This window comes from Pseudonaja textilis, chromosome 4 (assembly GCF_049901715.1).
Source record: "Pseudonaja textilis isolate UNSWEBS1 chromosome 4, rPseTex1.2, whole genome shotgun sequence".
Lineage (NCBI taxonomy): Eukaryota > Metazoa > Chordata > Lepidosauria > Squamata > Elapidae > Pseudonaja > Pseudonaja textilis.
The window spans coordinates 12,715,471-12,738,057 of record NC_141993.1 but is presented as its reverse complement, the minus strand read 5'-3'; the positions used below and the strand labels follow the sequence as shown (position 1 = coordinate 12,738,057).

General features: G+C 47.5%; 2 protein-coding genes and 1 long non-coding RNA gene across 3 annotated transcripts in view; 2 read left to right on the top strand and 1 right to left on the bottom strand.

Annotated features, from left to right (window-relative positions):
- Positions 1-21,367, top strand: part of CCDC6 (coiled-coil domain containing 6) — a 36,294-nt gene extending 14,927 nt beyond the window's left edge. The window contains 8 exon segments of the mRNA XM_026711000.2: positions 65-214; positions 4,322-4,450; positions 11,845-11,948; positions 12,985-13,145; positions 15,605-15,761; positions 17,321-17,421; positions 17,987-18,111; positions 19,592-21,367. Coding sequence (XP_026566785.2) covers positions 65-214; positions 4,322-4,450; positions 11,845-11,948; positions 12,985-13,145; positions 15,605-15,761; positions 17,321-17,421; positions 17,987-18,111; positions 19,592-19,744 — 1,080 coding nt within the window. The 3' untranslated portion in view covers positions 19,745-21,367.
- Positions 20,577-22,587, bottom strand: part of LOC148125755 (uncharacterized) — an 11,110-nt gene continuing 9,099 nt past the window's right edge. Inside the window, exons 2-3 of the long non-coding RNA XR_015743412.1 lie at positions 20,708-22,372; positions 20,577-20,616 (exon numbers count right to left, since the gene is read on the bottom strand). This is a non-coding gene — a long non-coding RNA (uncharacterized LOC148125755). The remainder of the gene's footprint in view (positions 20,617-20,707; positions 22,373-22,587) is intronic.
- SLC16A9 (solute carrier family 16 member 9) overlaps positions 21,723-22,587 on the top strand; it is a 26,407-nt gene continuing 25,542 nt past the window's right edge. Inside the window, exon 1 of the mRNA XM_087932264.1 lies at positions 21,723-21,832. The gene's annotated coding sequence lies outside the window, so the exon portion shown is untranslated. The remainder of the gene's footprint in view (positions 21,833-22,587) is intronic.

Below are 22,587 nucleotides of genomic sequence, written 5' to 3'. Positions count from 1 at the left end.
GAGGAAGTTACAGGATGACTTTCCAGACCAGTTGCCCGGCTCTCAGCTTGTGTTTCTCTTCCAGCAAGCCCGAGCCGAGCAAGAAGAAGAATTCATCAGCAACACCTTGTTTAAGAAGATTCAAGCTTTGCAGAAGGAGAAGGAGACGTTGGCCGTGAATTATGAAAAGGAGGAGGAATTTCTCACGAACGAACTCTCGAGGAAGCTGATGCAGGTATGTCTCCTTTGATTACCCCCCCCCACACACACACACACCTGGGTCCCAAAATAAGAATTGCTCAGGCCATTCTTCTTGTTAGACAGGAAGTGCCTTTGTTATCACTGGAACCATCATTTCAGGCCCTGAAGCAACAGGTGTTAGAATGAAATAGGGATTCTGCAGAGCTGAAGAAGCGAAACGTCTTCGAAGAGAAAGAGGCAAGTCCAGTTGCCTCCTGAAAAAGCACCTTTGGGAAGTCAAAAAGGACTGTGCCTAGGGAAAATGGCTTAACCGCCATTATCGGCTAAACATTCCAAACGGGAGTGGACAAACCAAAGGAAGAAAGAGGGTTGCAAAAAAGAATATTTCTCCATTAAAAAAAAAAAAACAGGCCAGGGAAACCAAGCTGCCAGGCTTTAAAAGTCCATTTTCAAAAATTAATCGATAAAGGCCTTTTCAAAATCCTGTGCTAAAATTGTTAATAAGGCGAGTTGTGATGTGTGAATCACGCCAAGATGCCGTTCAGCGATCTCAACTCTGCGGTGTTTCCTCCTGTGCAGAGGTTCCCACCCATTTCCCCCCTCCCCCCCCCAGACAGCCCAATGCCTCTAATGCAATGTTGGGTACCTGTGAGATGTGTGGAGGTCAAGTCCCAGGGTTGGCCTGCCCTCCTTGGGTTAGGGGTGGGAAGATCTGGGCGCCCCAAAAGTGCCAAGTTTGAAAAAAAAAGGCATCAGGTGGCTCTGATTCAGCGCACGGATTGAGCCAAAGGGGCGACGTGTTTGGATTGCTTTGGAATTTGCCTTGGATCAACTCTCTGTATGTCCCTTTGGCTCCTGCAGAACATTGTGTGTGTGTGTGTGTGTGTGTGTGTGTGTGTGTGTGTCTTGATTTCCAAGGCTGCCAAGGGAAACAGCTACAGTGTTTATATTTCATCTTTGCTCTCTTGATCTATATTTTTTTCCTTCCAGGATCCACTAGGAATGCCCTCCATTTAAATAATGTTGTATATCCAAGTACCAAGGTTCACATGATACTATCCAGAACCTAAAAAGGCAAAGTATACCACCTCCTCCTCCTCCTCCTCCTCCTCCTCCTCCTCCTCCTCCTCCTCCTCCTCCAGCTCTTCTGCATTGCAGTGCCGCTGATGCAGAGTTGCTGAATTTACCACTCTTGGACTGAGGCCTTTTATAATTTTTTTGAAAGAGTTTTATTTGTACTTTCAACTTGGGGAATATCCCTTAGCCTCAACCCCATTGAAAAAGTTGCCAGCCTTTGCTTCTTCATAGGCACGTTCCAGCCCTTCGGAGGGTTCCTGGAGGCCACCTTTCTGGGCCCACACACCGTGTTTGCTCAGGTGGGACAGGAAGCAAGATAGGAACCTTGAACCTGTTGCTGCTAGACGCACACGCCTTGGTTCGTCACAAAGAGGTGCACTGCAGAGAGCCAAACGAAGTAGATTCTGGAATTTTCTGCGGAGGATGAGCTGGGCTCCTAGATTGCCCAGAGAACCCTGGATTTTCTTTGAAGATCCTGCAGGGGATGGTGTTGCATTAGCTGTTCGTGTCTCTGTGTTTGCCTGCTTCTTGTGAATGCACTTCCTGGAAATGAATAGCCCTCAAGAGGGGAGAGGGGTGGGGAGGGAAAGGAGGGGAGAGGGGAGGGGAGGAGAGGAGAGAATAGCATCTTTTTATGGAGATATTTTGTTAAGCAAATCCGAATTTCACCGCCTTCTAATCTCTTACTCTGTTTTAATTGGCTTATTTCCCACTTTGCAAGTGAGCCACAAATTTGGGTCTCAGCCAACCTAGAGGTAGAAATGTTTTGTGTTTTTTTTTTGCAACTGTGTTAGACTTGAGGTTTTCTTTTCAACTGAATTGATATTGTTGCAACTGTTCCCCGTGTTTGTTTATTAAATGCATAATATTAGTTACTATGTTTTTCAAAACTCTCTGTTCTTCCTGAATCATTCCAAAAGTACTTCTGGCACTTTGAGATCTGGCAACTTTTATTGTTTGAGCAGGTACAGTCAGCAGGATCTGTTTTGAGATATAAAGTGAAGATCTGGTGGCTGAAAGAGATCATCTTTTCCAAGGGTTCTCCTGGTTTTGCAGAACCTTCTTTGCTAAAGCCAGAAGTGTTTATGTCCTTTGTAACATTTGGACTGGGTTTTATAAAGGGATTAGGCAGCGGTCAATCTGAGATGCTGTTTATTTCTTAAAGCACAATGTTTCCAAATGTTTATATGTTGGAAGAAAGGAATATATAGCTTAATTTGTCCTTGTCTGCCCACTGGCAGTTCTCTGGGGATTGTCCACCTGTGTTTGCCCTGCCATGTCTTTCTTTTGAAGTTTTTAGTGCTGCTCGGTCCAAGGGTGTACATAAACTAATGGAAAAAATGCGCTTGAGTCTATAAAACTGTCTGCCATGGCTTTCAGACTTCCTTAAGCTAGTTAGTATAATAATAATAAAGAGAACTTTATTAGATAAACAGAGTTAAAATATAGAAGTAAGGGAACTAATTTTTCTCCTCCCCTAGCCCCAATAAGTGTCAAAACTTTGTGTTGCTCTGTGTGTAAGTGTGGCATCTGGTGTATATTGTCCTTGGAAGATTCGTTCTTTTAGCTCTCTGTAGAAGCCTCATTGGTTGCATAATGTTCTGCAAAGATGCGTTTGAGTCCCTGTTAGACGGCATTTAGGAAGGGAAGACCCTTATTATAGAATAAAACAGTCATGGAATTGGAGCCACGAGATATTCTGGGTATAAGAACAGACTGTCTCCCTTGTGACCCTCAACTGTTTGCATTCTGACATCTGTTTGACATTTCCAACCTCTGTATTTATTATAAACCTGTTGGATTTGCACCAGGCACCAGTTTCTTTAGTGTTTTAAGTGATTTGGTTGGAACCCTCCTAAGAAAAGTTATCTCTTGATTTGGTATCCAGCTGCTGCTTATTACTTTGAAAAAAAAAAAATCCTCCCTTAGGTTTATAGAATTACGGTTTACTCAGCACCCCTCTCAGAGAATTTGAGAAATTGATTTCACAAAACAGAAAAGGGGCCACTGGATTTCCAACCCTACACAATAAGGCAGACTGGGTCCTTGGATATTTGCTGCCCTCGCTCAGAAATATTCAGTCTTTGTCTGGACTTGTTCAGACTTCTGCACATATGGAGGAAGTCAGCTCTGACAAGCAGGGAGGGCTTGTTTGATCTCTGCCAGTTCTGAGTTGGTGTATTTATCAAGGAAACATAGTCCTGCTTAAGCGTGAGACCCTATACCAGTGGTGGCTAACCTTTTTGGGCTCCTGTGCCAAAAATGGTGTTTGTGCGTGTGCGCTCGTGTGCCAGCACCTAGAAGGCAATGTGTGCGCCCCCCCCCACCTGCACTGTGCCTCCCAGCTGATTTTCAGCCCGTTTGAGGCCTTTTTTTGGCCTCCCAGAGGCTCAAGGGAAGGCCTCTGCAGCCTTTGGAAGCCGAAAAATGGGCCCGTTTTGTGATTTACGGTATTTCCGGAAATTCAAGAAGTGATGAAACGGGCCTTTTTTTCGGCCTACAAAGGTTGCAGAGGCTTCCCTCAAGCCTCTGGTAGGCCGAAAAAGGCCTCAAACGGGCTGAAAATCAGCTGGGAGGCACGCCCATGTGCAGTGAGGTAAGTTTGCCTGGGGCTCGTGTGCCCACACAAATGTCTCTGCTATAGGTTCGCCGTCACAGCCCTATACTATTTCAGACCAGGGGCTGTCCAGTCTTTTCTTTAAAACCTCCTTGAGTCTCATCCCCTCATGAAATGTCTAGAAATCCAATTCGCTCTAGATCGCTATATTTTGTCCCTATCTGTAGAAAACTTACCTGTTCCTGAGTGAGAGAGAAAACACAACAGAAATGTCCTACTGTACCGAAGTTGCCCCTTCAAAAGCCACAAAAGCATTTTCTGGGTGGAATTGCTCCACCTACATTATGCGCCCTTCATGTCTCCCGTTAATGCTGTTTTTCACTTCCAGTCTGGGTTTGACCAGGGCCGGATCCGATGCCCTTACGTAAAATGAAAGTTGGCTTGCTTGCTTGCCTGCTTGCTGCCAAAGGCTGACCCTCTGGGCTTTGGCTTCTCTCCCGATCTCAGCTGCAGCATGAGAAGGCAGAGCTGGAGCAGCACCTGGAGCAGGAGCAGGAATTCCAGGTCAACAAGCTGATGAAGAAAATCAAGAAACTGGAAAACGACACCATTTCAAAACAGCTCACCCTGGAACAGGTAAGTCACAGAGGCTGCGGGGACATTGGCAGTGCTTGCACGGTGTGTGTGTGTGTGTGTGTGTGTGTGTGTCTGGCGGCCAGCACAGTTTGCGGCCCAGCCTTTAGGGGAGAGGAAATATTCCTTTGGGGGGGATTGATCCCCCATCTGGGAAGAGTCGGGCCGGGAAGGTTGAAGGAAAGGTGCTGGGTCCAGTGGAGGATCAGGGAAAAGTCCAGAGGGAAAGCAGCCCCTGAGGATCCACTAAGACAGTGGCCCCCAACCTTTTTTGTGCCATGGCCCGGTACCGGCATTACAAAATGATCCGCGGCCCGGTACCGGCATCAGCACGCATGACAAGGCAAGGCGAGCCGAGAGACTAGCCAGCCAGCCGTCCCCCGCTTCTCCCCGCCACCTTCAACTCCTCCTTTGTACCTTTTTTGTGCTTTTTTGATCTCCTCCGCCATCGGGACGGCTCTTCGTTCGAAGCCACACCCCCCCCCTTCGATGAAACTAAGGCGCGAGGATTCCTTCAGGACCCAAATGCCGCTTTCCAACCGGAAAAGCTCACCCAGAAGCACTTTCTGTCGAAACAAGATGGCGGCGCCCAGAAAACTGGCGGCCCGGTAGAAAATGATCCACGGACCGGTACCGGTTCAGGGCCCGGTGGTTGGGGACCCCTGCACTAAGAGACAAGGAAGCCTTAACCACATCTTATAAGGAAAATCTGTTCCAGATGTTTTATAGGTGGCATCTCCCACCCACCAGATTAGCTAAAATGTATAGCTCCCAATCTCCAATATGTTGGAAATGCTTGAAAGAACGCAGCACTTATTACCATATGTGGGGGAAGTGCAAGAAAATGCAAGAATTTTGGCACAAAATTTGGCAATGGTTAGAGGAATTGCTAAACCTAAAAATAAATTATACACCAGAAATGTTTATATAAGGAATAACAAATGAGAATCTAAAAAAAACAGATATATGTCTTAATTATTCATATTATCACAGTCGCAAAATTATCAATTGCCCAAACCTGGAAATTAAAAGAAATACCTAACGACGATGTAATAATACAAAAATTTTTATACTGCGCGAAGTTAGATAGCTTAACATTGGAACTGAAGGAGTGAGATACTGCAGAATTCTATGAAATATGGGGAAAAAATTCTATAATTGGAGGAATATGAAAGGAAGTTAAAAATTGTGAAATAGAAACTAAAGAGTTTATACCGCAACAAAATGTCTAAGATAAAAACGGATACAAAGATTTATAATGTAAATATGTATATAGATGCATGTGTGTGTTAATATTGTTTGATGACATTCTGCTATTATAACAATATAAAAACTGTTGATATAGGTCAAAAGATCACCACGTTCAAATGTTTTTAAAATCTAATTTTCAATAAAAATTTAATAATAATAAAAAAAGAGACAAGAAAGGGACGGGAGCTGGACTTCTTTGCAGTCCTCTGACAACTTATTACTGACTTCAGTGTAGGGACTGAGGTGATAGCTTTCCCTGCTCCCTAGTAATACAATAGGAGGACAGATTTGGCATGCGCCTTGTTGAGGTAATTCCCCGTTAGGAGAATGAGCGCATACAGGGAGACGTATTTGAGAGAAGTGTTGGAATAATACACACAGAGCACAGAGATACACTGTACAGTAAATGTAGGTTTTTACTTCCAGAAAGGTTTTAGCAAAGTCCAAAATAAGCAATCCAAAGTCATTCACAGGTAAAATCAGTCAGTTTTCATCCAGGGATAATCCAAATATCAAAGTCCAGTGTCAAAAACAGTTCAATATCAGACTTACATTAAATCCAGTAATATCAGTCAATTAGAAGAAATGGAGCAATGGCAATATTTTCCAACAGAAGGAAACAGAGATACTCAGGCACACTCTCTTCTGAGACTAAGACTAAACAATCCAGGTTTCTGGCTCCATCTTATGGCCGTTTGAGAAACCACACCCAATTGCATGCTCTTGCATTCCCTTAAAGATATAGTACTAAAACGTTTATCCTGGTTTATATATTTCTAACCCAAATACCTGTTAGGTGACTTATATTCCTAACACGCCTCCTTAAATATGCTAACTGGTGACATGCACTTGAAATTTGAAAACCGTGTTTCCTTCTCTTCTATGGTGACAGTTCTGCCACTCTATCTAAATATTCATTTATTTGTTAAATTTATTTGCCGCCTATCTAGCCAGGAGGCTCCTCTGGGGGCTGACAGCAATAAAAAGGAAGAAAGGAAAAGAGTGTGATCAGCACAGAAGTAGGGTAATAAAGCAATGAAATAAACAACGAAGAAGAGCAGAAGGGGCCATGCAGCGATATGATTGTCATAAAAGAAGGGTGGATGGGCAGAGGGCAAAGTGGGCGGGAATCTGCCATCAACCCAGCAGCCAAATATGACTTTATATTCAAGGTCAAACCTTGTGTTGTTGTTTGTTGATGGTTTTGCGAGGTGTTGCAATGGTATGTGAGAAAGGATGAAAAACTGTTGTCCAGGGCAGGGGTCTCCAACCTGGTCCACTTTAAGACTTGTGGACTTCAACAAGCAAAGCTGGCTGAGGAATTCTGGGAGTTGAAGTCCACAAGTCTTAAAGTGGACCAGGTTGGAGACCCCTGCCCTAGGATACAGTCAGATAAAAGAGGGCAGAGCCTGCAGCTGCATAACAGAAGGAGAAAGAGAACCTCCCAAGCTTTTCAGGATGTAAGGGAGAGGGCAGGAGGTTGGTATTTTCTGACCTGCAAGGTTCTGTCAACGTAGCTTTACCATAATACAGAGTTAGCTCCACCTGGTCATGTTTCCTTTCTGGGCTACCTAGCAAGGGTGACACCTGTTTTCTGAATTTTATGCAGATGGATACTTGGCGTTAAGAATAAGCAAGCTAGCCAAAGAACTTCCTGATTAAAAAATGGATCTTGCAGTTAAGCCTTTTGCAATAGAAAGAAAAGGATCTCAAGGGGGCCCTTGCCACTTCTTCACAGTGCAAGAGACTTGCAGTATTTTATCACCATCTTGCTAGAGTTTTCCCTCGTTCCTCTTGCTTTTATATTCTGAGAGCCCTTTTATAGCCTCATTATTAAAATTACTAGTGGATTCTTCGGTCTTAACGTTTGATTTCTGCATTTGATTCCACTATCAGTTTCTAAAGTAATGGCATTCGGTGGAAAGGGTTTTTTTTTTTTTTTTACTGGATTCTTCTCTTAAAAACAAAAACAAAAAATCTGCTGTAAGATGCTCTCGGCTCTATCTCCGTGCTAAAAGGAAGTGCACACGGAGAAGACTCCTCGGCAGCCCTGCCCGTGGTGGGTTATGCTGCCTTCGGCTCCTGATTAAACCAGAAATATTCCCTGTGGTTATGCTGCGGGTGGGTGGCTTTTGTTCAGCTGAGAACTCCCTCGGCCAGCCCGTTCCATGGGAGCAGAAAGGGTGGTGGTTACTCTGGACTCCAAACACCACTGTAGTGGTTGTGTTCCTCAGTCCTGAGGATTGGAAGTTACCTGCTGCTGCTTCCCAGCCTTTGTGGAAAGGTTACTCGTGTCCCTGAATTCAGCACCAGATATTATTACAAGCCCTTGAGCAAAGGGCTAACCTGCAAGTACCTTTAGGGAGTTTCCTTTGATTGCCACATCCTTACTAAGAAATAAATCTCTTCCCTCCAGCTCTGCTTCAGTAGCTGATCTAACCCATTTAGAATTGGTTTTTTAGGTTTTTTTTGAGTTGCACTGCAGCTGCTGGGGACGTTCTGGGCACGTTGTTAATTTCTCATTGAAATTGAAAGTGTCCTGTTCGCTACTTTGTGTGGCTATTTAGTTGGTTCAGTTTTCCTAAACAAGAGCGCAACTCAGGGAGGTTAACAATCATGCTCCCAGGTGCTCATCCCATTTCTTTCTGACGGAAATGCTCCTTTCCCCTCCAAGGACCCCTTCCTCTGCCTCGTGGCAGAGAGTGCTTGGCTGGCTGGTGGGGCAGTTGGCTCAGTTCCTCTGCAGTGGGGACAACCCAGACAGAGGAGGAGCAAGCCCAGTTTCACCTGGAGTGCAATTTGAACCAAGAATCAAGGGTTGGTAATTTGAGGGCACCCTTTCCCCAGATTGATAGCAGGCCCATTTGCTTCTCTATATACCAATCGTTCTGTGCCACTTTCATGCCAAGAGGCCAGGCTGTTCTCCCAAGATGTGCTGCTGCTGCTGTTCCCCTTCCCCAAGTGACCTTCTGCCTCCTCTTGCCATCTTGGCTGGTGACCAGTGCTCCCTCCTTTCCATTAATCCCCCATGAGCAGTGGGTGCCGTTAGAGCAGTGGCCCCCAACCTTTTTTGTGTCACGGCCCGGTACCGGCATCACAAAATGATCCGCAGCCCGGTACCGGCATTCAGCACGCATGACAAGGCAAGGCGAGCCGAGCGACCGGCCAGCCAGCCGTCCCCCGCTTCTCCCCACCACCTTCAACTCTACCTTTGTCGATGGGCTTCGCTTTGGGACGGTCACTCGGCTCGCCTTGCCTTGGGTGCTGAAAGAATCCTCGTGCCTTAGTTTCATTCGAAGCACACACACCCCCTTCGATGAAACTAAGGCGCGGGGATTCCTTCAGGACCCAAACGCCGCTTTCCAACCGGAAAAGCTCACCCGGAAGCACTTTCTCGTCAAACAAGATGGCGGCACCCAGCAAACCGACGGCCCAGTAGGAAATATTCCACGGACCGGTACCGGGCCACGGCCCGGTGGTTGGGGACCCCTGCGTTAGAGGAAGAGAAGTGCCCAGCCCAGCCCTGAAGAACAGCTCCAGCCAGCCTTCCAGTGGAACGGGAATTGCTCCAAGCTGGAATAGGGCCTTCTGCTCTTTCAGCAGGACATTGGGATGCCTCTTAGCTCACCTTCCTTCTTAGGATTTTCACAGAGATTAAAGACATAGTGCCATGCCCCTGTTGAAATGACTCCAAGGGAGAGGAGGAACAGCTGACAGGGAGTGGGAATGTGGCTCCGGAGGTTGTGGAGGAAACTGGGGAAGGGCACAGGCCGGCTGGGCATTCAGAGGAGAGGATAAGGGAGAAACGTGAATGGCGTGGTCTACGGGGGAGGAAAGGGCCCTGATCCCCTTCATGGGCTGCAGCTGTCAGGACTGTTTAAAAGGACAAACTGCGCATGGCCCAGTGCTGGAAGCAAAGCGTGAAATAATTCTAGTCTTTCAGTTCCGAGTTCTGGCGTCCTTCCCAGTGTGTGTATTTCGATATCTGTGGACGCCTTCAAGCCCTTATCCTGCCTTGTCTCAGTAATTGCTTCAGTGTGGTTTGTGTTGTTTTTTTTCCTATTTATAATTTATATGCATTTTGAGTTTGAACGGCACTTCTTCCTTTTTGCAACTGTTTGTGGGGGAGTTTTTTCTCCAGTCCATGATAATTGGGCCTTTGAAGCCAAGTTGAAGGGATTAAAGGGACTTCCCCTGTTTTTGTGACTTGGTTGTTTTTTGTATCCCACGCTGGGTCATCACACCTCTACAATATGTGCCATTATGTGAAAAGCTGGAAGAACAGTTGGACAGGTGCCAGGAGACTGTAAGAGAAGGATGGGTGGTGGGAATAGATGAGGGAGGTCATTCTCTGGCCAACAGTTGGAACAGCGACCGTTGGAGGGCAGTGCCCACTCCTCAACCCCAAAAGATTAATCTCTTCCCCCCACTCCCCGGGTCACCTGAGATAATCCAGAAGTCGCTAATCGGGATGTTTGAGCTGGCATTTTCAGATCTTTTGCTTCAGTAGCCTCTCCCAGAACCCAGAAGCTGCAACTGAGTTTGGGGACCCAGTCAAGTTTATTATTTTGATTAGTAAACCAAGGGAGACTTAAATTGTCATGAAAAGGGGATTTGGCGCAAAGGGATGCACGAAGCAACAGTCTTTCTTTCTCTCCCTGAAACTCCGCCAGAAAGGGATCGCTCTCTTTCCAAAATCGCCACTGCCCAGAAGGAGAACGGCCTGATTTGGTGACATCAAGCGCTGTGTTGTTGTTACGGAGTCAGGCTGGGACCTTCTAAATTCCGTGTTCAGGATCCTTCCCCCCCTTGGGGGTGGAACTGTCTGGGTGACTTGAAGCTGGTTGCTTGCTCTTAGCACACCTTCCGTCCTAAGAGAATAAAAAGAGGGCTGGCCTTGCCTTGAACTCCTCAAAGCAAGAATAGTCAGAGAACAAGACAGAGGAAGCCAGGTGGGCTGGCAGCGTCAGGTTGACCTGGGCTGAGCTGGGGGACTAATCAGGATCGGAGCTGATTAAGAACCGAGTGGGAATTGAGCAGGAGATCTCAGGCTGCAGGCCAGACTGGGAATCTCAAATTGCCCCACCCCATCTGGGAGAGGAGCAGCCATGCCCGTTCCATACTCCTGCTAAGTGACCTCTGGGGCACGACCTTGGCCTTTCTGGCCATCGAACCTGGCAGGAAAGTAACTTCCTTTTTACCTGGACAAACGGATTAGAAAGAAACCAGGAGGTGCACTTATTTTCCTCTAAATCAGCGGTCACCAACCGTTGGGCCGGGGACCACTGGTGGTCCATGAGAAAATTTTGGTGATCCTCAGAGAAATGTCACCCCCAAAGCAATTAATCCAGGCTGCGCAGGAACACAAGGCCGCCCACATGGCCCGCGGGAACACAAGGCTTGCGTCACTTGCATTGTGAACAACACGAGGTAGTGAGGGGAGGGGGGAAACAGCGGCAGGGGGGAACTCGCCCCACACGCCTAGCCTGGCCACCACCGGGCTGCTTCTTTCTGCTTCTTTCTTCTTCTGCTTTTGGCTGCACACAAGGAAAGCAGCAAAAATCTTTCTTTCTCTCCCTGAAACTCTGCCAGAAATGAGTCTTTGGGACCCTGCAAGGCCTCCTGCTCCAAGAGGCTGCGCCATTCTGGTGAAGTTTAGGGGAGAGAAAGAAAGACTTCTGCTGCTTCTGCTGCTTTCCTTGCATGAAGCCAAAAGTCTCTTCCCCCCCCTCCCCCCAGAACGGAGCTGGAGATGGTATAAAGAATGATCGAATGGTAGGAAAATGGGGTGGGGAATTTTCCTGTAGACTTTTTGTGGGATTTTCCCAGGGTCTCTGGTCCGCGGGATTTAAAATTATGACTTTGGTGGTCCCTCAGGTCCAAAAGGTTGGCGACCCTTGCTCTAAATAAACGGAAAGAAAAGCAATATTTAATTAAACAGGTTTTTTTCTTTCCTGTTTCCAAGTTTCTGGATCAACAGGATTTTATTTCAGCTTGTGCAAGCAAAGGATATTTTTTTTGTAAGAAAGGATGGCAATGTGAATGCAGCTTTTGAGTGTCCTTGACTTGGTGCCGCGTTAAGCTGTGGTCCAGCTCAAACTTAGGAAAAGGGGACGCCCGTTAACCAACCCCGCTTTGCCTCCTAGCTAAGACGTGAGAAGATTGACCTGGAAAACACACTTGAACAGGAGCAGGAAGCCCTCGTGAACCGTCTCTGGAAGAGGATGGACAAACTTGAAGCCGAAAAAAGGTGGTTTTTCTCCTTTGCTCCTCCCAACCGTTCACTGCATTTCGGGAGAGGGGGAGGGGCAGATTTGACAGCTTCTCCCTGAAATGCGGCTATTTCAAGGGGCAATAAAAGAAACAGGCAAGAAGAGAACAGCAAACTATGTCATGTTGCAAGGCCAGAGAGTAATATAACATGGCATTTAAGAGCGGTTCACTAGAAAGGGTCTTTTGTGTCCTTGTGTTAATAGGCTTTGCTTTATGCATTAACTCAGAGGTCTCCAAACTTGGCAACTTTAAGACTTGTGGACTTCAACTCCCAGAATTCCACAAGTCCACAAGTCTTAAAGTTGCCAAGTTTGGGGGGTCCCTACGTTAAATATTAGCCACTGCTATTTGTAAACCTTGGTGCCGAATCCCGATCCTTGTCAGAAACAACCTTTCACGGCCTTCAGAAAATTTCACAGAAGCAGCAGAACTTGAAGGACCCACAAACACACGGATGTGGGTGCTAGGTAATGAAAAGATAGACCTCACTGGGATCCTTTGTTCTCCCAATCATTTTTTTTTAAAAAAAATTTCTAAACATGTAAAAAAATTAAAGTGGTGCCATGAATCTTCCTTCCGAGACGGAGAGCGATCTGGTTCAAAGAGAGAAGGGAGCCAAAATGGACCTCACCCTTGGGGAACTCTGGGTGGGAATCCCTGCCTCCTTCCCTCCCTGGACGTGGAGTAAGACGCCCCCTTGCCCGGCCTGTTAATCAGAAATCTGGAGCCACCGGGCTTGACCTCAGCCTTGACGCTTCCCACCCTCTTCATGGGGGCTTGTTGACCCCCAGGCATGTGGACAAGTGGTTGCCCACCTTCCAGAGGTGTGGCAGGTAATTGCTTTCTCCACAATTCCTGCTTTGATTTCTTCGGCACAATTCAACGCTCTTCATCCAACAGAGAAAATTGCCCATTTCAGATCATCTTGATTTCTGTTCATACGTTCCGAAGAAACCAAGCCAAAAGTGCCAATATAAACTTTCTTTTTTTTTTCTTTTTCTTCTTAATTTCAGAATTCTCCAGGAGAAACTGGACCAGCCCGTATCTGCTCCTCCATCGCCGAGGGACATATCCATGGAAATAGACTCTCCGGAAAACATGATGCGGCATATCAGGTTTCTGAAGAACGAGGTAGAGAGGTTAAAGAAACAGCTCCGAGCAGCACAGCTACAACGTAAGTCCCAGTCTCTTATCTGGCTGCGCTGCCTCCTGCGTCATGTAAGACTATCCCTGATCCAGAAGGGGAGATTTCCAGGCCAAGTTCAGAAGCAGAATGCTGGTTTTGTTTAGGTAGCAGACAGTCGCTACTGCAGCCTACATGTTCCTAGGTGCTCTCTGAGTTTGTTTGTTTTCTGGCAGACATTTCATCACCCAAACTCAGTAACTTTATCAGTGCCGATGTTATCTAGTGTAGGCAATGAAATGTGTGCAAGGAAACAGCCAAGAGTTCCCAACTAAGAGAGCAACAAGGACCCCACAGTCCAGCCTTGAGCTATAAATATTCCCCTTTACTATTGGTACTGCATTTTCCCCTCAACTAGGGTGAATACAAGTTTCAGGTCATTGATCTTACTTTAGTTCACCATCAAATGATTAGGTGTGGTTTTACAAAACTCTAGTCTGCTTAAATATACACTTTGGGGCAAGAGAAGAACATGGACTAGGTTTAGCTCAATTTGAATTGCCGACCACTTGGACGAGGCCTTTTCAAAAGATGTGAAAATGCCGTAGTCTGTGTTTTGTATATTATTTTTTTTTTTCCGGAAAGCAACATTGGTGGCTCCAGAGAGAAGACTTCAGCTGTTAAGGCCCTAATATTATCTAAGAGCATTATGCCATCCTCTGGACACACAGAGTGTATGGTCCTTTTGCACTCAGCAGCTTGTTGTGAGCCAAGACGTGCAACGACATTGACAAGGAAGGCCACAAAGCAGCACGAAATAGGAGGAGGGAGAAGTTTCCTCCAAGGAACAACAACCGAGGCATAAAATACCGGAGAAGGCTCTGTAGTGAGAAAGTAAAGAAATTTACCAAAGTTTATCCTCTTTTTCTACTTATCTCCAAGCCTGGAAGCAGTGGTGAGGTTTGAACAGTCCAAAAGGGCCCTGAACATCTAGAGGATATCCAGATGGGCTGCTGGTGGGATCACCTTCCCATCTTGGGAATCTGTCATTGTTGGCATAGAAAAGCAGGTCTTAAATGCTCAGAATTCGACCAAGTCGTGATTCGAGCGGAGTTCTCTAATGCCTCCTTCAAATCCGAGATGTTTACATTCAGTCTGAATAAAAGCCAGCAGCCTTTTAGACAATTGCAGTGTGTTAATCAGAGGGATCTTGTGCTGTGAGGGCTTTTGTCTCCCCGGAGACAGGAGCGTAAGGGAGTAAGGGGTAGGATCCTGAAGTCTGTGCTTAAGATGGGTCGATAAATGGGGGAAGAGTCTGTGAAGAGGCCCTGAATTTCAGATTCAACACGAAAGAGCAAAGAGAGGGACCATCTTGTTTGACTGTATTTCTTCCAGCCTTTGAATGTAAAAAGTTAGCTCCCCCCCCCCGCGCGCATTTGAATATTTGTGGATTGCTGCCTTCCGCCTTTTTTCTAGACAGAAATTAAAGGCAATATTTCAACTTTGCTTTCTGAAGCAGAGCATTTAGTGGCAATCAACGTAGTGGTGTCACTTCAAAGGAGTTCAAGGCTGTAATCTCTGTGTCCTTGCCTGTCCCTCGGAAGTGAGCGCGACAGACGTCTGGGAATCAGGGCGGCCGATGTGCAAATGTTAGCCCTGAGCATTGGAATTCAAAAGCCTGGCGTGGCCCTCTCCCCTTATCTTCTGTCTGCCCCCACAGTTGTCCTTGAAGGCCCGGAGCTTTCTGGGCCTCCATTAAGCTGTAGCACTCGGGGTTATCTCTGATCTCTGCCCCCAGTTCTCTGTTTAGGCCAAAACTCTCGGGGAGGGATCAGCAACTTTGGAAAGTTTACTGAGCTGTGGACTTCAGCGCCCAGAATTCCTGAGCCTTCTTCTGCTCCCCATACTTTGGAAAGTTTTTGGAGATTTATATCGTCATTTCTGCCATCACGACAGAGACAGTTGTTCCAGTGGGGGATGTTCTCCCCATGTCAAGGGTTGCTGCTGGTAGCTTGGTAAATTGGGGTGGTTCCTCCTTCGGGACGAGAAGTGTTTATTGTGGGTTGAGTTTTTCGGAGATAATATTGATGCTTTTGAGCCAGGGAGTCTCCAACCTTCAGCAACTTGTGGGTTTGTGGACTTCAACTCCCAGAAGTCCTCAGACAACCATGGGAGTTGAAGTCCACAAGTCCTAAAGTGGCCCTGTTCGGAGACTCCCGCTTTTGAGGATGGCTGGCCAGCCTGTCTGAACCAGGCACCGCCGCTCTCACTTTTACCCAACCAACAACTTTCTGATAGGTATGAATTAACCTTGGGGAACCCTGGATGGTCCCCATTGTAGCCAATTCAATGCCAATTAAGGTTAAACTATGATTTGCTCAGATCTCCATATTCACCTTCTTTGATTCAGCGGAATTGAGGGTTGAGTTGTGCAACGTTTGCCAAGATCTGTGGTCCTTCTAAACTGAGCACAGCCGTGGGTTTAATAACCAGCCATCTTGAACCCTCAGATTCAGAGAAGATGGCCCAGTACCTGGAAGAAGAACGTCACATGCGAGAGGAGAACCTGAGGCTCCAGCGGAAACTGCAGAGGGAGATGGAGCGAAGGGAAGCCTTGTGCCGGCAGCTGTCTGAAAGTGAATCCAGTCTGGAAATGGACGATGAAAGGTTTGGGCTTGCCTTATCCTGGCTTTCAGAGTTAAGGGCTCTGGGGCTGCAACTGGAAACAGACTTTTCCAGGTCTGACACTTTCTCTTCTGCAATTGACAGCACACCTGGCCTTGAGCCTAATGTCATGCCCCTGTCAGAGGGGGAGGCCAAGCAGCTGGAAAGGAGTGGGAGTGTGGCTCCATTGACTGGGGAAGAAACTGGGGAAGGGCAAAGGCCGGCTGGGCAGAGCAGGGGAGAGGGAATTCGGAGGAAGATACAGACCCACCCCCTCTTCATCCTAGGGCATGTAGGGAGGAACGGAGAAGGGAGCAACGTGAGTTGTGTGGCTTACGGGGAAGGAAAGGGCCCTGATTCCCTTCATTAGCTGAAGCTGGGAACACTGTGTTTAAAAAGGGAGATTGCGCACAGCAAAGTTGTTGGGAGTAAATCGTGAGTTTATCTGGTATTGTCGAGGCTTATCTGGGTTCCTGGCATCTTCCCAACTGTGTGTGTTTTGCTGGCCTTTCAAGTCTGCAATTCCTTCTCCTGCCCTGTCAAGTTAATTGCTGCACCGTGGTTTGCGTGGATTTTTATTTACAGTTTGTATGTATTTTGTTTTCGGACTGAATTTCCTCCCCTTAAAAACTGTTCTTGGGAGAGTTTTTTCTCCAGCCGAAGGTAACTGGACACTGGGGGCAAAGTTGGGGGTACTAAAGGGACTTTTCTTACTTATGTGACCGTGTTGCCTTTGTGCCACGCCCCTTTGGGTCATCACACCTAAGCCAAGGGTCACTCCAGGCCTCTGCAGGGACGGGCCAGCAGCAGCAACTGCAGAAGTAGGGGGTGATGTTGGGCAGGCCAGGGCCCTGACGCGGCCTGGAGGCCCATCTCGTTCAAGAGGGCAGCTTTCTCATACCGCAGAGGTATGTCTAGGGGAAACAACAGATCAGGTCCTTTTGCCCAGATGGCAAGGCCTGCTGTGTTGATGGGGATTCTCCTGCCGCTTCATCTAACCTTCTCTTGTTCATTTTGAGGAGTCCTTCTGGTATTTGGAGTCTGCCAGCTTTGCCAGTTTGAAGGGATGAAATGCCAGCAGCTCAGTTACTTTGAAGTTAGCCTTACCGTGCACTTAAGCTGGGCAGGGCCAGCCTGTGAGTTTGAGTGGATACCTCAGTGAAATCTGCAGAGAATTCCTCCGAAGAGCGGACAATTCTCTTTGAAGAAGGTGGGATGAGTTGCATTTGGCAGCACCAGGGGAGAATTCTGTGCTTTTGGCACTGAAGCATTTTGGAAATGAGCTTTGTTGCCCGTATTCCTTACGCATTTGTGTAAAAGTGTAACGCAGTATTTAGGATTGTCATGTACAATGCTTAATATGCCTTAAAATCCTGACAATCTGCTTTATTAGAAAATACCCTTGTGAAGGATGAAAAAATGTTCTTATTTAGTCAGTTGTACGAAGTTTATCATGAAGCTCCTCCAGTATCTTAGAAAAGCATCCAGAAAAACTAGAAGAAAGCCTAAAGTAAGGAAATTGATTTGTGGCAAATTAAAATGAATTGATCTGTATCTCTTAGATACTTTAATGAAATGTCTGCGCAAGGATTAAGACCTCGCACTGTGTCAAGCCCAATTCCATACACACCGTCTCCAAGTTCAAGCAGGCCCATCTCACCAGGTAAGAAATATGGGAAATTCAATGTTTTTGTCTTTGGCGCACGCGCGTCTTGCTTGGGCATGTAGTTAATCTTCCACTAGGACCAGCGAGTGGAGGCTCTGCAGTCTTAAAGCAGACAGATTATATTGAAATCTGGGCATGTAATTTAGTCAACAAACAGAGCTTAGGCATTTTTATGCCATGGATTTGTTGAAAACCACAAACACTTGTTATCATTTGCGTAACTCAGAAAGAGATTTTATAGTTTCTCGACATGTTTCCTTTTACATCTTAGTCTCATATTTTTTTTTAAAGGTTCATTTTATTCAGATTTTACCACCCAGCCACTCCTAGCATTAACTCTCCAATTCAGACAATTTTATTTCCTGCTTTGAAACTTCTAGGTTGGGGCAAGCTATCTATTTATGCACTTCAATGGCCTCACCTCTTTCGGCCTGACCAGGAAGCACCAGTAGCTTGTCAACAAAATTGCAGACTTCTTACCTACCTGTCCTTCTTCCTCTTGGACGGGGAAGTTGTTGCCCCTCCCTCCGTTGTGACGCCTTCTCTCGCTTTCTGGTTGCAGGTCTCTCGTATGCAAGTCACACCGTTGGCTTCACTCCCCCAACTTCACTCACCAGAGCTGGCATGTCTTATTATAACTCTCCTGGCCTTCACGTGCAGCATATGGGACCCTCCCACAGCATTACGGTGAGTATCTACGGCAGGGCTCTCCAACCTTGGCAACATGAAGACCCGTGGGCTTCAACTCCCAGAATTCCCAGAACGGCTGAGGAAATCTGGGAGTTGGAGTCCACAAGTCTTCAAGTTGCCAAGGTTGGAGACCCCCTGATCGACAGTTCCTTAACTCCACACACACACACACACACACACACACACACACACACACACCCTCAAGTTCTTCTGTTTCCTGGTTTCTTTCAGACTGGGATGCTACCAAGCCCACGTTTCTCTTTTTAAACTAGAGCAATGTTTCTCAAAGACGGCAACTTTACGTTGGGTGGAATTCAGCTCGTCATGGCTGGGGAATTACGGGCGTTGGAATCTGCACATCTTAAAGTCGATGAAGTTGAGAAACGCTGCACTGGATTGATTGATTTCCCCTCAATTAGGAACTAGGTTGTGTGTGTGTGTGTGTGTGTGTGTGTGTGTGTGCTCTGCAGCTCTTCCTTTTCTTTGTGCTACGCCTTTTAGTTGCTGCTTCTCCCTAGCACTCTCCCCAGAACAAAAGGTCAAAGAGTTCCCTGATCACGAAGCCTTTTTTAAACATCTACAAGCCCATAAAACCCCCAAACCATAAAGAACAGAAAAAAAGGCGGAGTTGATTTCTTTCCTCGCCTCTCATCCTTGGCAAATTGAATTGTTCCGGGCTAATTCAGGTTCAGGGCCAACCATCAGTGTTATCATCATAAATGCTACCTCGAGTTTTTCTTCTTCTTCTTCTTTTTTTTGCTGTTGTTAGTTTATTAAGCTTTCACTGCCCAGTTTTCTAAAATCACAAAAAGGCATCAGGACTCCTTTTTTGCTGCTGCAACGGATGAGGGCTTTCTACTTGGCAAATAATTTTGAATTGGGGCAACGTGTTGAGTTCAACAAGGAACCGAAGGCTTTGCCTCAATGATCTACCCTATTAAGTAACCTCTTCCTCCTCCATGCGTGATCAACCCCAGCCCTCTTGCCTCCAGCTCCCCATCTTCCTTTGCCTCCAGCCCTTCAAGAACGGAAGCCCATCTTCTCTCGAGGCCACGGAGGGGCGGGGGCATTGGGGTGGGGGCACAGAGGAGGAGATCAGTGTAGAAGGACCCTCCACCCCTGTTCTACCGAGGCGAGGTTTTAAGGAGTGCTCCGGCCCAATTTTGCTTGCAGAGAACGTGGCAGGAAGTCATAGATTGGGACGAGGGGCAGCGAGGTGTCACGGTGGAAAACGCTTGTATGGCCCCCTTCAGAAAGCAGCAAGATTGGCCTTGACATGTTCAGGCTTAGCAGGAACCATCTCCTTCCCCTGGCCGGCTCAGTCTGCTGGGATGGAGCCTCGGAGTTGGGCAGCCCTGCCAGGGGTCCCAGTTGGGCTTCGCTCTTCCAGGAGCTCTCGTGTGCCAGTTGTGAGGGCATCTCTCCGATTCTGGCCCTGGCTGTCATTCTCCCAACCTTTGTTTGTTTCTTCCCGCAGAGGCCTTTGCCGCGAAGAAGCAACAGCCCGGACAAGTTCAAGCGCCCCACGCCCCCTCCTTCTCCGAACACGCAGACCCCGCTGCCGTCGGCACCCCCGCCTCCCCCTCCCCCTCCTCAGCCGGCTCCTTTCCAGCCCTCCCCTCAGCCCTAGTGCCCCGGCCAGCGATCCTGCCTTCAGAGTTGGACTCTCATCCCCCGGAGCAGTTTACTACAAGCCAAAGGCTTACCATGGTCAATGTAGAGTTGACTGACTTGCACTGAAGTTGTCGAGGCTTCCACCGTTTCATTGTGTTGTACCAGTTTGCCCAAGGACCTCCTCTGGCGTTAGCGCGTGAACCCGCATCCGAGGCGCTTCCTTCCAGGGAAGGAGGTGGGCGGCGGCGGCGGCTGAGCACCGCCCACCTCCCTGGGGGGGGGGAGGTCCCTCCCCCGTCTGCGTGAGAAGCGCCCTCTCTCTCTTTCTCCAAAACGCAGCCATCGGGGTGAGATCTGCCACCTCCGCGTGAAGCAAGCCAACCCAAACCCATCAGTGTTGATACGGGAACATCCATGTACGCGCCTGCCGCGGCTGGCACACCAGCGCCTGCGTTGGGTATTGCGGCCTCCCCCGTACAGCCTCTCCTTTAAACCTGCTCCCTCCCTCCCTGCCCTTCCCCGCTTCCTCCTTTCTGAGACTGGATGGTTCTCTCCGGTTCTTCACAACATCTGGCCTTCTGCGACGGGAGGCATATGGGCTGTACACTGCAGGCTCCCAGGTATTGGCGGTGTGTTTCCAGCGTATGCAGCAAATCAGCCCTACATTTCAGTACAGCTTTTAGTGCGAAAGTGAAAGCCCGACACCTCACCTCTCGAATTGTGTCCCTTAACTTCCAGGCTCAAGTAAAGCATACATGCGCAAGCCACCCCCCCCACTCCCCATTTATCCAGTGTATTGGTACTGTCTGAAATGCCAGACCCTGTAAGACGTATGGATCTGCCTTCCTCCCTCCCTCCCTTCTTCCTCTTCTTCCCATTTCCTCCCTTCTTCTTTTCTCTCTCCCCCCTCCTCTTCCTTTCCTCCCGCCTTCCCTCCTTCTTCCCATTTCCTCCCCCTTCTTCCTTCCTTTCCTCCCACCCTCCTCTTCCTTCCTTTCCTCCCTCCCTTCTTCCTTCCTTTCCTCCCTCCTCTTCCTTCCTTTCCTTCCTTTCCTCCCTCCCTTCTTCTTCCCATTTCCTTCCTTCCTTCCTTCCTTCCTTCCTTCCTTCCTTCCTTCCTTCCTTCCTTCCTTCCTTCCTTCCTCTCTCCCTTCCTTCCTTCCTTCCTTCCTTCCCCTCCCTCTCTCCCTTCTTCCCTTGTAAAACCCATCCTGCTGCTTCATTATAACGCTCGGGGCCGTCTACAGCTGTTCTCTGATTTTCTGCTGTAGGGAAGCAGTTTTTATGAAAAACAAAAAAAAAAAAAGAAAGAAAAACCCCAAACAACAAAAAAGCCTGATTTCCCCCTTGTTTAAAATATTTTTACGGTGTGGCCCTTCCTCTCCAAAAGTTTAAACCGCGATGTTTAGCCTTTTTGGAAGAAAATAAATAAATAAAGCAGATGGGAGGTGCTCATTTATAGCAGCATATGGTTAAACAGCCAAAAGTGTCGTATTGCTTGGTAGAAAAAGGATCAAGAGAAAGTTAGCTGACAATAGCAAATGCGTATTTAGCAGCATAAGCCGGTACAATGTATAAAGAAATGTATTCTGGAATACATTCTTTCAATTCATTTAGCACAAATAAATGGTTTGTTTCACTTTGCAGTGGAACGAAGTCTCTTTTTTTCTGCCCCGCTCCTCCTTTTCTTGCGGTTCCTACTTGCTAACTTTTAAACGCCCCTTACTCAGGTGCTTAACCATACTATTGAAGTCTAGGCTTCAAAAAACGGACCGGCAACGTTTGTACACAGTTTCATGTTTTTCTTTATGAAATGGAAACTAGAGGCATGGGAGGCATAGTCCCTTTGAATTCGTTGAGCCCTTCTGCTGCGTCTTAATTTTTGTTTGAGAGTCTTAAGCACAGGTTGAAACGAGTTTTCCCCCGCCTAGTCGTGACCGACTCTAAGGGGAGGTGCTTCATCTCCAATTCTCAGCCGACGGAGCCTTGCGTCTCCTGAGAGATGCTTCTGTCATCCTGTGGCCAGCGTGAAGCTGTTACCTTGGTACCTGTTCATCTGCTCGCGCCTGCATGCTTTCAAGAGGCTAGAATGGCGGGAGCTGGGGTGAGTAACAGGGTGACCTCACCCCGTCAGGACTCGAATCAGGGCTGTTGACTTTCCAGCGGACAAGCCCAACATCTTAACCAAATTGCAATGCTTCAACGTTTCTGTTTTTTTGGCTTTTAGAAGCAGATGCTTGCATTAAAGGTATTTTGGGGGGTCACTTTAAGGAGCCAGACTGGGGTGAATTTGCACAGTGTTTGACATACAGTGGAAGGATCAGAGGGAGTCAGTGCGTGGTGTGTAAATGTGAGAGCAGAGAGCCAGGCATCTTGGCTCAGAGGTAAGGCTAGACTTCAGCTTTGGTTGGCTGGTTGGTTATTTTAGCTGCTTTGGCTGGCGGGGAGAATTAGGGGCCTGCTGGTGGGCTGGCAGATGAGCCCTTGGACACAGGTGAGCCTGGCTTAGTCCTCCCGGGTTTCTGCATGGCCACCTGCAAAGAGAAAGGAGATCCTGGCAGGCTGGAGATATCGTGGTCCAATCGAACAGTTTTCCCCCATGCGGTGTTAAGGTTTGGACAAGAGACATCCATTCATTGGGCTGCTGAAAACAGACTAAAGGGAAGGCTTGTCTCCAGTGCCACAGGAGTGTCAAGAACAGGTGTCAGGTAGCACTAAAGTTCCTCTTTAAAGCTGCAGTCACAAACCATTGCCTTTTTAACATGGTCACCAATCTGCCCCAAGCATGCGATTCCTGCTACTGTATAATGAAAACCATCAGAGTATCTTGCATGCTGGTTTTTTTATAACAGGAGAATT